Here is a 19,216-nt window from a genome sequence, read left to right on the forward strand (position 1 = left end):
AGCTAAAATAGAGAATAAAACAACGCAAAGAATCAATGAAATCAAGAGTTGGTTCTTTGAAAAGATAAACAAGATTGAGTAGCCCTTATCCAACCTAGCCAAAAGAAAGAGAAGACCCAAATTAAAATTACGCATGAAATAGAAATTACCATAGAAATCTGGAAGATCATTATGGACTATTTTGGAAACTCCAGTAAGCTGGAAAATCTAGAAGACATGGATGTTTCTAGACATGTGACCTGCCAAGATTGAATGGAGAAGACATAGAAAACCTAAACAGAACAGTAACTAGTAATGAATAGAAGCAGTAATGAAAAGCCTTCCAGCAAAGAAAAGCCAAGGATCAGATGGATCTTCAGCTGAATTCTAGATATTTAAAGAACTAATGTCAATGTTCCTCACATTATTCCACTAAATAGGGATGGGACACTTAAAAAATTCATTCTACGAAGTCAGTATATCTTACCAAAACCAGGTAAGGAAACATCAAGGAAAGAAACGCAAATACCCTTAACTTAAATGCAAAAATCCTTAATATGTTGTACATATTTTGCTAATATTTTGTTAAGATTGTACATCATAATCAAGTTTTATTCCAGAGATGCAAGGATGGTTTAACATAAACTAATAAATGTAACTCATCACACACAGAATTAAGGGCAAAAATTGATCACCTAAATAAATGCAGAGAAAGCCTTTGACAAAATTCAGCATTAAAGAAACTAGGGATAGGGCTGGGGTCGTGGCTTAGAGGTAGAGCACTTGCCTACCATGTGTGAGGCACTGGGTTCGATCCTTAGCACCACATAAAAATACATTATGTCCACTTATAACTAAAAAATATTCAACTAAGGATAGAGGAAACCTCCAACATTACAAAGGCTGTAAGTGTAAAACTCCAAACCAACCTTACAGTGAAAAAGGAAAAACGGAAAGCGTTTTCTTTAAAATCTGGAAAAATAGAAGGATGTTCATTATTACTACTAGTATTTAAATAGTGCTAGAAATTGTATGTAGGGCAATTGGGCAAGAAAAGGAAATAAAAGGGATAAAAATAGGAAAGAAAAGAGTGAAATGTTGCAGATGATATGATCCTATACTTAGAAGGTTCAAAGAAATCCACCAGAAGACTGCTAGAGCTAATTTAGCCAAGCGGCAGTTTATAGAATTGATGTGAAAATCAATAGCTTTCCTATATACCAATAATGAATATGCTGAGAAATTAAGGAAACGATTTCATTCACAATAGCCTTAAACAACAACAACAACAATAAAAAAAAAAACTGAAACAAAAACCTAGGAATAAATCAAGGAGGTGAAAGACCGCTACAGTGAAAACTATAGGACACTGAAGCAAGAAATTGAAGACTCATGAAGATGGAAAATCTTCCCATGCTCATGGATAGGCAGAATTAATATTATTAAAGGGCCATACACCAAAAGTAATATTCAGATTCAATTCAATCTTCATCAAAATACCAATAACATTCTTCACAGAACTAGAAAAAAAAAAAAGTCCTAAGATTCACTTGGAATAGTAAGACCCAGAACAGTCAAAGCAATTTGAAGCCAAAAAAAGAAATCTGGAGCTATCACAATACCCGATTTGAAAACCTACAGAATGGGAGAAAATCTTTGGTGCTATTCTTCTAACAGAATATTAATATCCAGAATATGTAAAGACTTCAATGTTCAACATGGAAAAAAATGAATTAAATAGATATTTCTTTAATATTATATACGTTATACTTTATTTTCCAGAAGTCTGAGGTTTCCCTGTGGTTATATGGTATCTGAGAATGGCCAATTCTATTTTTAAAATGTTGTATTTTTCAATAGCTTCTTTAAAAAATTTTTAGCATTTTTGAGTTGTGATGAAGCAAGAAAGCCAACTCTGAAAGTCTGAAGTGCAATTATAAGAAGTATTAATGGATATGCAAATTAAATTGAACTTGTTTCTAAAAACACATTTTGATCTTTATAGATACTCCTGGAAGGGCCTGGCACTTTGAAGTTTAGTAATTTTTGCTTGGCAAAAGTGGAAGGTGAAAATTTGGAAGAGTTCTTTGCCTTGGTGGCAGCAGAAGAAGGAGGAGGTGACAGTGGGGAAAATATGCTGAAGAAAAGCATGAAAAATAGAGTCAAAGGTATGTGGACTTGGAGAGCTTAAAGATCATAATTCTTGGGCCACCCAAGGTTTGTGTTTAGGAGATGGCATTGGTCTTGTGTTATAAACAAATCACATATTGAAAATAGAAACTACTGGAAGAAACCTGGACATGGGTATAGCTTTGTCTGTGGATTACAGATTTCCTTTTGGATCTAATATTTTTAGGTATGAGAAGCCTCTAATGCTATGTGCTAATTGATGTGTTACCAGCCACTCATTAGAACAGAAGGGACTCTTCCAGCTCTTTAGAACAGTGCCTGGCACACACTTGTAGTCAGTAGGTATTCTTCAATATCATTAAGTGACTTATCTTCTCCATTTGGAACAGATTTCTAGAGGGTGTATTCTTGGTAGGTTACTTTGACAATGAAATGGGGCTGGGGTGTTAAAATTACTGTACCTAAGGGAGAGTTGAAGTGATATTTCTATTTATTTTTCTTTGTGGTATGAGAGATCAAATCCAGGGCTTCATGCGTACTAGGCAAGTGCTCTGCCAGTAACTTGCATCCCCAGCCCTTGAAGTGCTATTTCTTCTACCTTTTGGTAGAAATGGTGAAGATCTCTCCTCAAATTTCCATGTACAGGTACCTGAGACTGGGGCCATTGAAGCTCTATGATACCTGCTGTGCCATCAGTTAAGTTGGGTGCTTGGGCTTGGCAGCCATGTGCCCTAGGGATGAGAGAGATGAGGGAAAAGTATGGAGAATAGCAGGGTAATTGTAGCCACCATAAATGTAGCCAAAGAAAATTAACTATTAGAGCCAGTCTTATATAGGAAAAATTTCATACCAACATCGCAGCTTTTAGGAACCTCAATTAGCTTTCCATATAATGACCAGCACTCAATGAAGATAATTATTGTGGGCTATATTAGTAGAATATTGAGTTCTGAGTTAAGATTTTATTATAGAAACCAAGAAAGGCTATTTCAGGAATGTATATTTGAAATATTCCCCTTTAGTAAGCGGAAGAGAGCTGTGTGAAGTAGTTAGAAGTTCTAGCATTGATGCTAGCACAGTCCTTGTGATGGGTCATGTCAGTGGAGAATGCCCTCATAACCAGCAGGGCAGAATCGGTCCTTGCCTTTGTGGGCTGTCCATGTCATAGCCAACTCGCCTTCACATTCTCTGATAATAAGCAAAACCACTTCTCTTTGGAGCTTTTGATAATTTACAATTTAAGTATGGTGATGAACAAGGCACATGAAATAACCTGACTTTTGACCTAGTAAGTGACTGGGTGTTGTGGTGGGGTTGTCAGTTGGTCAGCAGTGGTGTATAACCATCAAGAATCTGTTAGGAGTGATGTTGTGATGAAAGCTTTAGATGGTCTGTATAAAGGTAGCATTGCAAAGAGCTTCTAAAAGGACACCTGGATTCTCATTCTGACTCACTCCTCACTACATAACCTTGAGAATAACATCATAGCTTCTAGGATTTAATTTCCTGTTGATCATGGGTCCCAAACTTCAGGAACTGGAGGGTTATGTGAATGAATGAAATGGCCCAGTTTAAGAGGGGAAGGAGGTTATGTTGAGCTGGTCTCGCTCAGTTCTGCCTTGGCTCGGTGTTGATTGATTGAGAGAAGCTGGGAATTTGAGTTGATTGATGAAATAAGTTTCAAGTTTAGAATTTCTTACCTACAGTTTAAAGTTTGGGTTTCCAGATCATCTGCCTATTTGCTTCTCTATTCTTGTGATGCCCCTAAAAGTGTGACTCATTCTTCAACTACAGGGAACATGATTGACCAAGGCCTCCTGTTCCTTGAGGGGCTGCTTTTGTTCTGAGGCAGTGCTCCCCAGAGCCCCACAACCAGCATGGCAGGCTACTAATGCAGGCCATTTCTGCGAGATGGTCTGATGTCAGTTTTGGTTCAGGGATTCTTGATGACTTTCTGAACCTCTCTCAGACTGTGTGGTATCTCACTTGGGGTCCATTATACACTGCTGTCTGACCAACTACCTCTAACTTAGAGCTTCCTGTAATACTTTCCTTGCACTGTTGATTTTTGACTTGGTGTCTGCTGCTTAGAAGACCTCGACTACCCCATCCCCCATGAATCCCTACCTTTTTTTTGTGGGGGTGGGGGTGGGGATGCAGTGCTAGAGACCAAACCCCAGGACCTTGTGCATGCCAGGGCAGTGCTTTACCTCTGAGCTACATCCCCAGCCCTCTCTACCGTTTGCTTTACATTCCATTAAAACAGCATGCTTACAGTTTTCCTGCACACATCAGATGGTTGCTCCCATATGTCCTTTTTCCTTTAGTTTCCCCCTGTTCTTTTCTGCCTTCAGCTTTTTCCCAGATGACTACTTTTTTGTCTAGGATTTTATTGGACCAAGTATTTAAGTATTGGTTATTTCCTTTGATAGTATTCTATATAGTTTATCATTGAATTTATCCATATATATCCATACACACACACACACACACACATATTTATTTATTTTACCTGTTTGATCATGAATGTAGGGACTTCATATTCTTTTATTTGTTAAAATCTTTGATAATTTCATGTTTATTAATTTGACATTTAGACGTGTTCTAGGTCCTAGGAATATGGATGTGAATAAACAGGTAAAAACCTTGGTGCTCACTGAACTTGGATTTCTAGTGGCAAAAGATACACAGTCATTCACATTTAACAAATATTAATGAAGCACCTATTACGTGCTGTGCAGGGTACCTGGGTATCCCAAGGGTCCGATTTATCTTTGTTTCCTCAGCATCTAGGGTGGGCAAATAGGTCCTTCATAATGTTTGTTGAAGGAATTTGTGTATGAAATGTGATAGCATACCAAGAAAATTCCATGGGAGAACTGTAAAACCATACTTAGGAACACATAAGGCTGATGTTGTGGCTATAGTAAGCCGTGGAGGTAAAATGTGCTGGAAGGCTTACCTGAGTAGAATTTTGTTTCTGAATAATTGATGATTACTTCATGGGGAGAACATTCTCACTGGGGGTTGGGAGGTGGAGTGGATAGAATATGCACCAGGTAGAGAAGAGGGCCATGGATATTGGTGTGACTTGTGGGATTGTGAATACCCCTGTAACATCTCTCATCAGTGAATAAAGGAATTTTCAGGCTCTATTGTGGTGTTTCTGTGTAATGCTAAACTTGTATAAAGTATATATTATACACGTAAGTGCCACTCATCAAATATTTCCCATTCTCCTGGATATGTGGTAGGACTGCATCTTCTCCCCAGCCAAAGCCATTAAGGTTTGAGCAGAAGCCAGCCGAATCACTTGGAGGTGGGAATTTTAAGAGCCAGTGTGTAATTTGCTAATTCTTTTACCCTGCCTCCGAAACTGAGGATACATGGGTTGAGATGGAGCCTCCATCAGCCTGGGTTTTTGACAATGAGGATCAAAGTCCCTCAGTTGACTTGTGATGGACAAGGATTTTAACAAGTACCTTCATTGTTAAGCCAGTAGGATTTGGGGTTATGAAGACTGTCCAACAACCTTTTTTAATTATAATGGTATAATGAAGGTTTTTTTTTTCTTTTGACTATATAAATTATTAAAAAGAGTATGTATGTATAAGAAACTGAAAGTTCCATGCCTCTCACTTAGGTGAATTTTCAAAATCTTTATTTATATATCCTTTGCAAAATGTAATCTCAACAAACATGGGGCTGCAGTTGTAGCTCAGTGGTAGAATGCTTGCCTACCACGTGTGAAGGAGGTACTAGGTTCAATCCTCAGCACCACATAAAAGTAAATAAAATATAAAGGTATTGTGTTCAGCTATTACTTAAAAACAATATTTTTTAGTTGTAGTTGGATACAATATCTTTAATTAATTTATTTATTTTTATGTGTTGCTGAGGATTGAACCCAGGGCCTTGCCCGTGGTAGGCGAGCGCTCTACCCCTGAGCCACAACCCCAGCCCTGATAACTAAAAAATTAAAAAACAAACAAAACTGCCTAGACTATTGAAAAAAATTAAACATTTTAAAAAGGTGAAATACACATGAAGTTTTTATTCATGTATGTTTTCTTCCTGTCTTCTACCATCTCACTAGATCTCTCCCAGGTTGAGTGGGTATAATACAAATGCCTAATGGAGTTGTTCTTTATACTTTGTTTTTAGGATCTCCTATCTATACAGCACCAGAGGTTATGAGGGGTACTGACTTCTCTGTCACCAGTGATCTCTGGTCTTTGGGCTGCCTGCTTTATGAAATGTTTTCAGGTGATTACTTTCTGGTTTAATATAAAATCAAGGTTGGACTACAATAAATAAATAAAAAGCAGGTTAATTCTGTAGTTTGCAAATATTTTACCTATAAGATATAAAAAAGCTGGTTTTATTGTTTTTGTATATACCCATTTTGGCTGAATTGCTTGATACCTAGGTGTATATAGGTTTTAGAATTTTTTTGACATGTAGGTAAATTGTTCATGATAATAATCTGGAATATCAAAATGTGTGTATTAAAAACTGATTGTTCGTAGAAATTCTTGTAAAGGTACCTTGTGACAGAATTAAGATCTGTTGAGTAGCCCATGAAACCCTTGGATCATGATAGTGATCTATAAGTGATTTTATATGTTGGTTAGAATAATAAATTTTGAATTAGAAGTATAAAAAGATACCATGTGCTTGATGTACATATTAGGTATCCACAGAGTAGTACTTGTTTTTCTCTATAAATTGTATATTTCTAAAGTATTTGTAGTTGAGATAAGTTTAGAATTGGTGATAGCAAACTATTTAATTTTGCAAGTTTATGTGATTTCAGGAAAACCTCCATTCTTCTCAGAAAGTGTTTCAGAATTAATTGAAAAGATTTTATATGAAGATCCTTTACCACCTATTCCAAAAGGTAAGATTTCAAAAAAGTACAGTTAATTTATACCTTATACTGAGTATACCTTTCCCCAAATCTGCTTTACTGATACATAAACTTCAAAAGTACTTTACAAGTAATCCCAAGTTCATAATTTTTTCTTTGCCATTTTTTGATATTTAATTCGAAAAGAAAGTAATACTGTTTGATTTAAAAACATGAATTTTGTTCTCTTATAAGAAAACAGATTTAAAGATTTAAGACTCAATCATCATACATGTTTCTTGACTGTAATACTTTTTTTTTTGTATTCATGTCTCATATGATTATTTCTGTGTTGTGTAGAACACATCAGGTGATTATCTGTCCTTAGCTGGATGAATAGTAATGCTATCCTGAGAAATTTTAAAAATCTTTAAAATTTAGATATTGTATTTAAAAAATGTTGGATCTTGGGCTGGGGATGTGGCTCAAGCGGTAACGTGCTCACCTGGCACGCGTGGGGCACTGGGTTCGATCCTCAGCACCACATAAAAAAGATGTTGTGTCCACCGAAAACTAAAAATAAATATTAAAAAAAATTTTCTTAAAAAAAAAAAAAGTTGGAACTTTAATTATACAAATTGTGGCTGACATAGCAATCTACCATACATTTTAAGAAATGAAAAATAAAACATTATTAAATAAGTTAATCTTAAGACACATTTGAATATAGGATTCCACAAATATTTGTTGAATATTTAAAAGAAAAAAATTTTCGAAGCAATGAATGGAGTAAATACAAATGCAGAATACTTTTGATATTTCTAGAATTATCTTAGGTGGAAAAAATGAAAACTCTTGATTGCCGCAGTCTGGCTGGGCACAATTCAGGAGCCACTTGTCAAAAGAAACGAACTTTATTTTTAGAACACACACACCACACCACACAGCTCCTCAGGAAAAACCCTCAGAGCCCAACTGCCACCACCGGCTTCCCACAAGCCTCTCCACCTCCCCAACTTCTCCTGCTCTTGAGGCCGATTGGCTGGGTCGCATGGGCGGAGCCAAAAAAAGTCCCCCAGTGAGCAGCTCCGAGGTCTGAAAGGGCAGGGAAACAGCCCAATGAGCATCACCGCAGAGGAGCCAATCAGTTGGCAGCTAGAAGTTTGCTGCGGCAGCTGTGAGCCAATCATCAGCTGGCAGCTGGAAGTTTGCTGGGGCCCCTTTCGGCTGTGGCTCTCAACATCTCCCCCTCTCTGTTTAAACAACAAGCATGTGGCTTAGGGACCGTGCCTGCCTTAGGTTGTCCAATACTACATTTGGTCCTTACCCGTCGTCGGATGAGCTGACCTCAAGGTGTCAGCCTCCTGTCTTAGGTTGATACCATTGCAATTGGATCTTACCCGTCACTGACTACCAGTCCAGCATACAGCCACACCTGTGGATAGGTCTTTGTACCAGTGTTGGGGGGGNTCTTAGAAGATGAAATTTTTTTTAATATTTTCTGGTAAAAGTTACAGGTTTTCATGTGGGGAAGAGAAATCTGAAAAAGTGTTAGGGGTCAGGTCACAATATCACAGGTGGCCCAAGCTTAATTATTTAGGTGATCTTCATCAAACTTACGCCACAGTGCACAGTGGTACCATCTGAATTGATTGCCTCATCTCAGGGGTGTTTGGCTATTGTCTTAGGTCATTTCTTTTTACCTTAAACTGATGAATTGTCCATAATTTAATGCCCATCTAACTAAAAAGACAAAATTATGAGATTAATGAAGTTGGCTGGTTTTATAAACTTGCAATGTTAATTATTTCCCTGTTAACGAACTTCAAAATAAAGAAGTTATTACAAGTAGTTTAATGATAGTGTATTTGTAAAGCAAGGTTGGTCAGGATAGGAGTCCTTCTGAGAATAAGGCTTAACCAATTGCAGAAGGCAGAAGCATCAGTGTAAGGTTGGTGACTTTTATTGAGATTGCTTGTCGGTAAAAAGGAAGTTTAAAGGTTAGGTAAGACTTAGTTTTTGAGATTCATTATTTCCTGTGATCTAGAAGTTCGGTACCTTTGTGCTGTGCACCTCCCCTGTCCTGCCCCATTAAATGGAGGCTGTAATTGTTCTCTTAAAAGTACTTTGTAGGCTTAAATTAGTATTATTTTAAATATTATGATATAGGCTTAAAATGTTATTATTCATTACTTTTCACTTTTTCTTTTTGGAAATTTGCTTACAGATTCTTCACTTCCTAAAGCATCTTCAGATTTTATTAATTTGCTTAATGGGTTACTTCAAAAAGACCCTCAGAAAAGGTATGAACAGTTTTTAATGTGAATAATTGTATAATCTTTTTTTCTGACATACTTTTAAAATAGTGTTCTTAATATTTAAATAACTATTCAAATTACTTTGTTTTTAAGAAGTCTGACTTTGGATTGTGTTTTCTCACTTTATAGGAGTTTTTAATCATGAGTTATTTCTAGTCAGTTCCTCTTTTCATGAATTAAATAGTTGCCAGTGTAGGGGTGTAGCTCCAGGGCCTAGCATGCAGGAGGCCCTGTGTTCCATCACCAGCGTCATGTTTAAAAAAATTGCCTAGTAAGTTGACACATTATTTTCTTATGACTCCCAGACCCAAGGAGTACACTCCTTTCCATTGTAGGTGGCTGAAAGTGTTATAGACTATAGAACTAGGAATGATGCTGTCAAGAGAGTTAATTCTAAGTGACATTTCAATGTGATGTCTTTTATAATAATCCTGTCATAATGAAGATAGCACTGAAAAGGATAATAGGCATATGATGAATTTTTGGAGTTTCAGTGATGGTCAAGAAGTTAGAAATTGTTATAATACTAGGTCGGGGAGGCTGGGGAGTCTCCTTAGTTTGAAAGTGTGTGTGGGGGCATGGAGCCCAGGGATCCCAGGGCCTTGTGTGTGCTAGGTAAGTGCTGTACCACTGAGCTACATCCCCAGCCCAAGAGCAACTGCTTTTCTGGTTCTGCCACTTGATAGGTGGAGGTTAGGGGGAGGGTTTAGTTAAGTATCTGGGCGCTCTCTTTCTGGGTATAAAATGGGGAATGTTTAGTATAGCATGTAAAATAATTCCCTACTTCTATCAAATATATGAAAAACACTGTAGAAGGAGATGCAAATGCTTCTATAAGCTGTAGGACTAAACCTCTTTTGCTTATATTAGAATACTTTAGGATTGGTGTTATTTTGGTGGCTAACTTTTCAGGCATTTTTTTTTTTTTTTGTATTGTACCTTTATTTTTTTAATTTATTTTTATGTGGTGCTGAGGATCGAACCCAGGCCCTTGCACGTGCCAGGCAAGTGCTCTACCACTGAGCCACAACCCCAGCCCTCAGGCATTTTTTGATAGGATATAAATATAGATGATTTATACTCAGTGCTCTGTATCTATAGGTTCTGAATCTATAGATCCAATCAGATGCAAATTGAAAATATTAATTTTAAAATATGTATTTGCCGGGCACCATGGCACATGCCTGTAATCCCAGTGGCTCAGGAGGCTGAGGCAGGATGATTGCAAGTTCAAAGCCAGTCTTAACAACTTAGGGAGGCCCTAAACAACTCTAAATAATATATAACAAAGGGCTGTGAATGTGGCTCAGTGGTTGAGCACCCTCGGTTCAATCCCCAGTACTGGGGGGAAAAATTGTGTACTAATCATGTATAGACCTTGTTCTTGTGAGTAGCTCCTAAATAATACAGTATAACTATAGGTACATGACATTTATATTATGTTTGGTATGATAAGTAACCTAGAGAGGATTTAAAGTATAGAAGGGGATGTGTGAAGGTGGTATGCAAATATGTCATTTCATAAGAAATTTGAGTATCCTTGCATTTTGGGGATATGTTGGTGGGATGATCCCAGAATCAATCCCCCAAAGACACTGGGGGACAGCTATATTTAGGATGGTATATCTGCAAATGCCTACATTTATATTATATAATTTTTCTTGTATACTCTTTTTGCTTAAACAATACTACTCCATAACCAACTATTTTCTCTCATGGTATATTATGGAATCTTTTTCCCATATTAATAAATATATATCTGCTTAGTCATTTAAAGTGGCTGAAGAATGTAGGTGCAATAATATATAATAAAAATAGACATTTAGAGTGCTTCTTGATTTAGAATATTATAATAACTGGACTAGATATCCCTCTGGGTTTTTTGAGAGTGTCCACTTGGGCAATGATCTTTGTATAAATTTCTCAAAGCAGGATTGCTCAGGCTGGGATCAGTTTGGTACACTTGCTACATTTCCGCTGCCAGCGTATGTTAGCAAGCTCCTTGGCTTCATCTACAGTAGGCTTGCTTAAGTTTTTAAGTGTTTGCTAATCTGATGGATTAAAAAAAATCAATTTTCCTTTATTGACCATTTTTATTTCTCTAGTAAATTATAAGTACCCTTTGCATGGAAAAAAATGTGTACTAATCATGTATAGACCTTGGGGTTGGGATTGGGGTTGTGGCTCAGTGGTAGAGAGCTAGCCTAGCATGTGCAATGCCCTGGGGCTGGGGTTGTGGCTCAGTGGTAGAGAGCTTGCCTAGCATGTGCAATGCCCTGAGTTCGATCCTTAGCACCACATAAAAATAAATAAACCAAAGGTATTGTGTCCAACTACAACTAAAAAATAAATATTTAAAAAAGGACACTTTGTGTAAAAGGATATTATTATATTTAGTTGCAAATTCTTTTAAAATTTTTTACTTTTAATCAAAGTGATTTTTATTTAAATTGATATTTTGAAAAATTTTAAAATTTAAAAAATTCTTTGTTTTTAATTTTCAGTCAGGCTTAACTTTTCTCCATCTAGTGAGTTTAAATCAGTAGCAACATTTGATTCTTCAAAATTGAATCTGGGTTTTAGATGAGCCTAAAGTCACTTTAGTGTAAGTGAACAAGCTAGATATGATTTTGTCTCCTGATTAGGGGTGTAGCTGTATATAGTTAAGAAACAGATATTCCTATTTCTGAATAGGAAAGGTTAAATTCCCCAACTAGCAGGATAACTAAAATCTTGCTGCTCTTGGGATATAATGGGTGACAGAATTATAGATGGATAATATCTGACATATTTACTTTAAAATCACAAATTGTTTGACTCCCTTTCTAGACTGGTTGGGACACCTGAAATATTTTCATCCAGCTCAATGTAATGTGAAACCTGAGACTTGTAATTCCTAGTTTCATTATGTACCATTTAAAGCTTCTGAAATATTTCTTCTGACTTTGTTGTCTAAGAGGTTAATTGAGTTCTGAAATGAAACGGTAAACTATAAAGCAATTTTAAAGGTACATTTGTATGATTTTACAAATTATAAAATCTGATGTTATATATAATTGGGAAATGCCCTGGGAATTCTCTGTGGTAAATCATGCTAAAATGGAATTTTAATATTTGTTTTATCAAGATTAACTTGGACAGGACTATTGCAGCATTCATTTTGGAAGAATGCTTTCACTAGAGAAGACCAGGAATCCAACATGGAGGGTTTCAGCTTCAGGTAGTGTAAACTTATCTTTGTGCTTGGAGTGTAGTTATTGAACATATGTGCCCCTTACTGTTCTAATGATGCAACATCAGTGACCTGAATTTTTGTGCTTTCATAGAGAAAATACAGCATTTGTATAATTTAGGGTTGCTAATGAGTTTAGTCATATTTTTGTGTTCTTGACTTTGCTCATTTTCTGACCAGTTTTATTTTTATTTCAATCAGTGATGTATTATAATGGTTATCAGTCCTGCTTGCCCAACATACCTGGCTTCCTGCCTTCCAAGTACATGGTAGAAAGCCATTTCCCCTTTTAAGTTAGGTGTGGTCATATGACTTGATTTGGCTGATGTGAGCAGAAGTGATGTTACTTCTGTATAGAAACTTCAAGGACTAGTGTGTGATTGGCCGCGTTTCTTCTTTCTGCTGGTGTAATCTGGAAGGAAAACGTCAACATGAAGTTTCTGTCAGCCTGGCTCTTGAGTAATAGTGATACACTTGGCATTCCTGCCAACCTTCAATGACTGCACATGAGTGAGATGCAAAGTAGTGAGATTCTAAGGCACCCAGATTTGATGTTTGGATATAACCAACCAATATAATCACCTAGCTCATCCTGCCTAATGTACTTCATGTTTATTATAAAATCCTCTTAGTCTTGGACACTTAGCAATTGAGGTGTTTGTAAAAGAGCAATGTGTGAAAAGTAGCTGAATAGGGAGAAAGTCTTACTTGACTAGCTTCTCCCATCCCCAACTCATTTGCTGGTGAAGGATTGTCTGCTTATTTTTAATCTTGGCAGATTTAATATACTGTGCAGAGAAGTGAGAATTCTACTTATAATTTCTCCCAAACTTGAATTTCTGTGATCAATCAACTATGTTCTTATTATTGTATTAGGCTCTCTGGAGCCACAGAACTTTGAGTTACAGCTTCCACCTTCCATTTGCTTATAATCTGGCACAGAGTTGGCATTATAGAAAAGAAGAAAGGTGCATCAGCAGAGTGGGCTCTGGTTTTTGTTAGTGTCAGCAAGACTAGGACACCTCTGATCCTTAGTTCATCATTTCTGAAACGAGTGGAGTTATTACTTTACCCAGAGAGTTGTAGAGGGAGAAATGAGAGACTGAAAAATGAAAACACTTTGAAAAATAAAGACTATAATAATAGCTACTATTAATTTTCTGCTATATCTTAGCATCCTTTTTTGTACATTGGATGGATATTTAGATCTGACTTAAAGAAATGAACTAATGTAACTTATTGTTAAGTATGTTTTGTTTCTTTGCATCTATTTAGAAAAGTTTGCTAATTAAGCAATGAAAGATTTTTATATTAATTACAAGTTTCTTACATAGCCAATCATGTCCTCTGCAAATAATGGTAGTTTTATTTCTTCCTTTTGGATTTTCATACCTTATTGCATTTGCTAGAACTTTTCCAGTGAGAGATTAAATCAGGAATGATGAAAGTGGAAATCCTTGGTTGGTTTCTGGGGTTAGGGTGAAAGCATTCTGTCTTTTCCCTGATAGGTATGATGTTAGCTGGAGGTTTTTCAAATTGCCCTTTTTCAGTTTAAATGTAATGCACTGCTTTTTCTGTGTAATTTCATGTGATCATATGGCTTTTTTTTTTTTTTTTTTTTTTTTTTTTTTTGAGGCTCTTGCTGTGATGGATTAGATTAGTTGGTCTTCAAATATCCAGCCAGTCTTATCCTTCCAGAGTAGACCACTTAGTCATGGTATATTGTAGTTTTTATGTCTTGCTGGATGTCTTTGGATTTAAGAGGTGGGAAGGAGGAAGCAGAGTAAGAGGGATTTGCCCCATTTTCGTGGGGTCCTAGCTCTCCAAGGGTTCCTCTTTTTTCCTTAGCATTCCAGGCACTGGCCAGCATCTGCTTTTGTCCCCAATAAGCTGTTGCAGTATTACCTGGAGGCTGGGTAGGACACAAGGGGAAAAGAGAAAAACAAGAGGGGATTTCCTCTGCCGCCTTCTTAGGAATTCCCTTTTCCGTTCCTTGGAACAGAGATAGAGGGCTTTTCTTTGTACCTTGCTGCCTTCAAGTCCACGCCAGGCAACTGAAAAGGAAAAATAATGGGAAATTCATTGTTGGGTTTAGTTACTGCTTTAGTGTTATCTTAGTCTGCTTGCTACCATTCATTTTTCAGGGAAAGGGTTATAGACATCTGGGTATGACACTTTGTATATAGAAACTGCTCATTTTAACTATCTGGTGAAAAATATTGCTTTTTCTAACTATGACTTTCCAAATGTCATGCGTAATTTAATTTTTCAACCTTGTGCTCTACACATAAAACTGTAGAGTTTGAATAAGTTTGTGTTGATTTTTCTCCTCTTGATTGACAGAAATGTGATCGAGTGTTCAGAACCACAAGATTCCAAGGAGTTTTGCAGAGCCCTCAGAATGGACAATCGAAGGGGCAGAAGGGTAGCCAAAGGCTAAGCCAATCTTTCAGACTTGGTGAGCTTTCATTCCAGTACATTCATATTGCTTTGGATTCTGTTTTCCTAATTTCAGTCTTAGCTTTATTTTCAAATCTCTGTTCTTTACTCATGATACTTTTATTTCTTTTGGATGATACCTTGTTTTTCTGTTTTAGAAAATCCAACTGAGTTGCGGCCGAAGAATACTGTTGGGGGTCAATTGAATGAATCCATATTTCTTCTTAGGTATGTGAAGTCCCCAAACAAGGAATCAGTGAGAGATAAGTTTTCTTAAAGCACTTTTAAGAAAAAGTGCTTAAGTAACATGGTTTGCTGGCAAACCATGTTACACAGAGATGAAGAACACGGATATTAATTCCAGATTCCACTCTTCACTCTCCATTTTCAAGGTTGTAGTTAAGTGATGGCCAGGAATCTAGATTTTGCTATGAATTTTAAAAAATGCTTTTCCTATTTGTAAGATCAAAGCCTTTTCATTTTGTATTTTAACTTCAAATAAAAATGAATTTAAATTTTCAGAAGTCAAGCTATTTTATTTTTTTTTTTGGTGATACTGGGAATTGAATATAGGGGCCCTTTATTGAAATACAGCTAAATATTTTTCCATCCTTTGTAGAATCTTTGACTTATTATGTTAATCCTGCCTGTACTGGCAGACATTTAAAAAATTATAAAATGAATAAGTTTCTAGCTTTAAAAAAAAAAAAACAAAACAAAAAGCTATAGCACAGAAGCTGCAAGTGAAAGAAATAATAAATTATCCAGAAATTGCTTTAATAACAGTCACAAAAATTATAGCATATAAACACAAATTAGAGTTTAAAATTTTGGTGAGATCATATGTAACCATCACGTTCTACCAGTTTTCATGGTATGTGCGTTCCCCCTCCCACCCCCCAGAAAATACTAAGCAGCAGATAAATTTTGTGAAATCTGAATAATGTTGAATTGTGTGTATTTTCCAGTTCTCGTCCTACTCCAAGAACTAGCACTGCAGTGGGATTGAGTCCTGGTGAGGATATGACTCACAACTCACCCCAGAAGACCTCTCCTTTGACCAAGGTGAGCAGTGACAGAATGTTTTTTATATAAGATATAGAAGCTCAGAAAAAAATAATTGCAAATTGATATTTGAACTGTGTTCATAATTGCAAGGGTTATAATAGTTATTTTCTGTGATCAATTTTTTTTTTTTTTCTAGTAGCTACTCTAAAGGAAATATCCCATTTTGTTGCTTCTTAGTTGTTGTTCTGGTAATGGCTTTGTGTGTGCATGTGTGGGGGGTGGTAGTGAGGATTGAACTGAGGGTGCTCTACCAGGACCTATATCCCCAGCCATTTTTATTTTGAAAGAAGGTCTTGCAGATTTCCCAGGCTGGCTGTGAACTTGGGATCCTCCTGCCTCAGCCTTCCTAATTGCTGGGTTTACAGGCAGGAACCACCCTTGGTAGCAGCTTTATTGAGATAAAATTGACCTGGGATAAAAGTAACCCATGTCAAGGGTACAAATCAGCGTCTTTAAGCGTATTCGTAGTTATTCAACCATTACCCCAGTGAATTTTAAGAACTGTTTCATCATCCCATGAAGAAATCCTGTAGCAATCCTCCCCCACTTCTTCCCCTCTCTTATCCTAGGACATCACTTATGTACCTTTTTTCTAAACTTATTATTCTGGCATTTCATATAAATGGGATCATACAATATGTGGTCTTTTATGACTATTTTTCCCCTCACTTATTAATAGGGTATTTTCCCAGATCTGTCCAAGTTGTAATATGAGTACTATATTCCCTTTAATTCTCAAAAAAATTCTGTTGTATATATACCACATCTTTTTTTTCCCCATTCACCAGTTTAATAGACACTTGAATTGTTTCTATCATTTGGCTATAATAAAAGTGCATTTTTAGCAGGCTGAGGTTGTGGCTCAGTGAAAGAACGCTTGCCTAGCATGTGTGAGGCACTGGGTTCGATTCTGAGCACTGCATATAAATAAATAGAATAAAATAAAGGTCCATCAACAACAATATGTATAAAAGATTTAAAAAAATGCATCTAAACATTTGTGTACAGTTTTTGTGAGGGTGTGTATTTTCATTTCTTTTGGGTATATACTGAGGAATGTAATTGCTATGTCATAGAAACACCTTGTTTTAACTTTTTGAGGAACTTTCAAACTGACTTTCAAGAGTACTGTTGGACCATTTTACAGTCTCAAAAGCAGTGTATTAGGTTTCCAATTTTTACATATCCTTAGCAACATCTGTTTTTTTTTTTTTAAATGTGGTAGGGGCTGGGAATGTAGTTCAATGATGGAGTGCTTACCTAGAATGCTCAAGGCCCTCGGTTCAACCCACAGTACTATGAAAAAAGAGTTGTAAAAATATACATTACATTTATTTTACTATTTTAATTATGTCTAAGTGCAGTTAAATGGCATTATTTTCAAATTTTTGTACAATCATCCTCACCATCCATCTCTACAATGTTTTCATTATCTCAAATTCTACCCACTGAACCCCCAAATCTCTGCCTTCAGGGTTCATCCATGTTATAGCATGAGCCAGAATTTCATTCCCTTTTAAGGGTGAGTAATATTCCCTTGTATGCATTTACCACATTTTACTTAGTCTTCATTTGTTAATGGACACTTGAGTGATTCCACCTTCTGGCTATTGTGACTAATGCTATGCTGGTTTTTTTTTTTTTTTTTTTTTTTTTGTGATTATAATAATCCCAGTAGGTGTGAAATTCCGTATCATTGTAGTTTTGATCTGTGTTTTTTTTTTTTTTTTTTTTTCATTTTATTTATACTAAGGATTGAAACCAGGGGTGCTTAAATCCTGAGCCACATCCCCAGCCCTGTTTATATTTTTGAGTCTGGCCTCTAATTTGCAGTTTCCTGCCTCAGCCTCCTAAATTGCTAGGATTAAGGGCATGCGTCACTGAGCCCGGGAGGCTGCAGATCTTTCTTGATTTCATCCCTCCCACTGGTTCCACCACCTGGACCACAGTGCCATAAGCTCCTTCTGATTTTGCCAAATAGGAGGATCAGGACGGAATGCAACTAGAAGCCAAAATTTTGAACTTCTAGGACTTTGGCTAAATTGTCCTTTTTCCTTCTCTGGAAAATTAGGGGCCCTGTATTTCACGTCTCTTCTTAGTTTTAAGACCAGAGGTTGCTCCCGATCAGCACACTTAACTTTGTTTTCTTGAGCTCTTTTCACTCCCTTCGGGGCACAGCCTCTCATGGTCTGATTTGTGTATTCTTGATAGTGATGTTGAGAATCTTTTCATGTGGTCATTGTCCACTCATCTATCTTCTTAAGAGAAATGTGTATTCCAATCCTTTGATCATTTTTTATTGGGTTATTTAGGTTTATTATTGAGTCATAATTGTTGACATATTCTAGATGTGTGATTTGTAAACTTTTTTGCCCATTCTGTAGATTGTCTTCACTTTCTTGATGGTATCTTTGAAGCACAAAAGTTTTTAATTTTGATGTAGTCCAATTAGTCTTTTTTGTGTATTTATTGCTTGTGCTTTAGACAGCACATCTAAGAAACCATTGCCTCCTCCAGGGTCAGAGAGATTTGTGCTTATGCTGTCTTCTAATATCTTTTTTACATATAGATCTTTGATCCATTGAGTTAATTTTCTTATATGTCAGGAGGTGTGTGTGTGGGGGGGAGTCCAACTTTACTGTTTTGCGTTTGGATGTCACCACCACTTAGTTGAAAGATTCTTTACTTGTGTTGACACCTTTTGGGAGATCAGTTGACAGCATGTGTATAGATTTATTTCTGGACTCTCTTCCAGAAATAATGGAATAATGTTTTTTTGGTTGAATGTGGCAGATGGTTATTGTAGAGAATCATCATTTTACTGAATATTCAAGCAATATTGTATAACTATTTGTGTTTTATGATTTTTAAGTGATACTTTTTATTCAGTTAAAAGTTATAGAAAACTTGAAAAATGTCAGAGAACAAAGAAAATAGAAAAATCACCTAAAATCTCATTACCCAGAGTAAACATAATTTCAGTTAGATACACATGTGTATTTTCAAAGGAACAGTGTTATAACTTAATTTTTTCATACAATGATTTTGATCTCATTGCAGTTATTGATCACTTAGTAATAACATATTTGTGCATATATTCAGTTTACCTGTAGGAAATTAATTTTTACATATAAATTTTCTAATTGATCTACCTAACAACTTTTATATTATTTCTAGTAATCCTTCAGTTGATTTTGGCTT

At 36.3% G+C, this 19,216-nt stretch overlaps 1 protein-coding gene across 1 annotated transcript in view; it reads left to right on the top strand.

Moving 5' to 3' along the window:
• Ulk4 (unc-51 like kinase 4) overlaps positions 1-19,216 on the top strand; it is a 522,779-nt gene that overhangs the window by 20,593 nt on the left and 482,970 nt on the right. The window contains 9 exon segments of the mRNA XM_048795329.1: positions 1,985-2,147; positions 6,274-6,375; positions 6,926-7,009; positions 9,186-9,261; positions 12,404-12,499; positions 14,852-14,889; positions 14,892-14,966; positions 15,106-15,175; positions 15,916-16,012. Coding sequence (XP_048651286.1) covers positions 1,985-2,147; positions 6,274-6,375; positions 6,926-7,009; positions 9,186-9,261; positions 12,404-12,499; positions 14,852-14,889; positions 14,892-14,966; positions 15,106-15,175; positions 15,916-16,012 — 801 coding nt within the window.

The sequence above is a fragment of the Marmota marmota genome, unplaced genomic scaffold, assembly GCF_001458135.2.
Source record: "Marmota marmota marmota unplaced genomic scaffold, marMar, whole genome shotgun sequence".
NCBI lineage: Eukaryota > Metazoa > Chordata > Mammalia > Rodentia > Sciuridae > Marmota > Marmota marmota.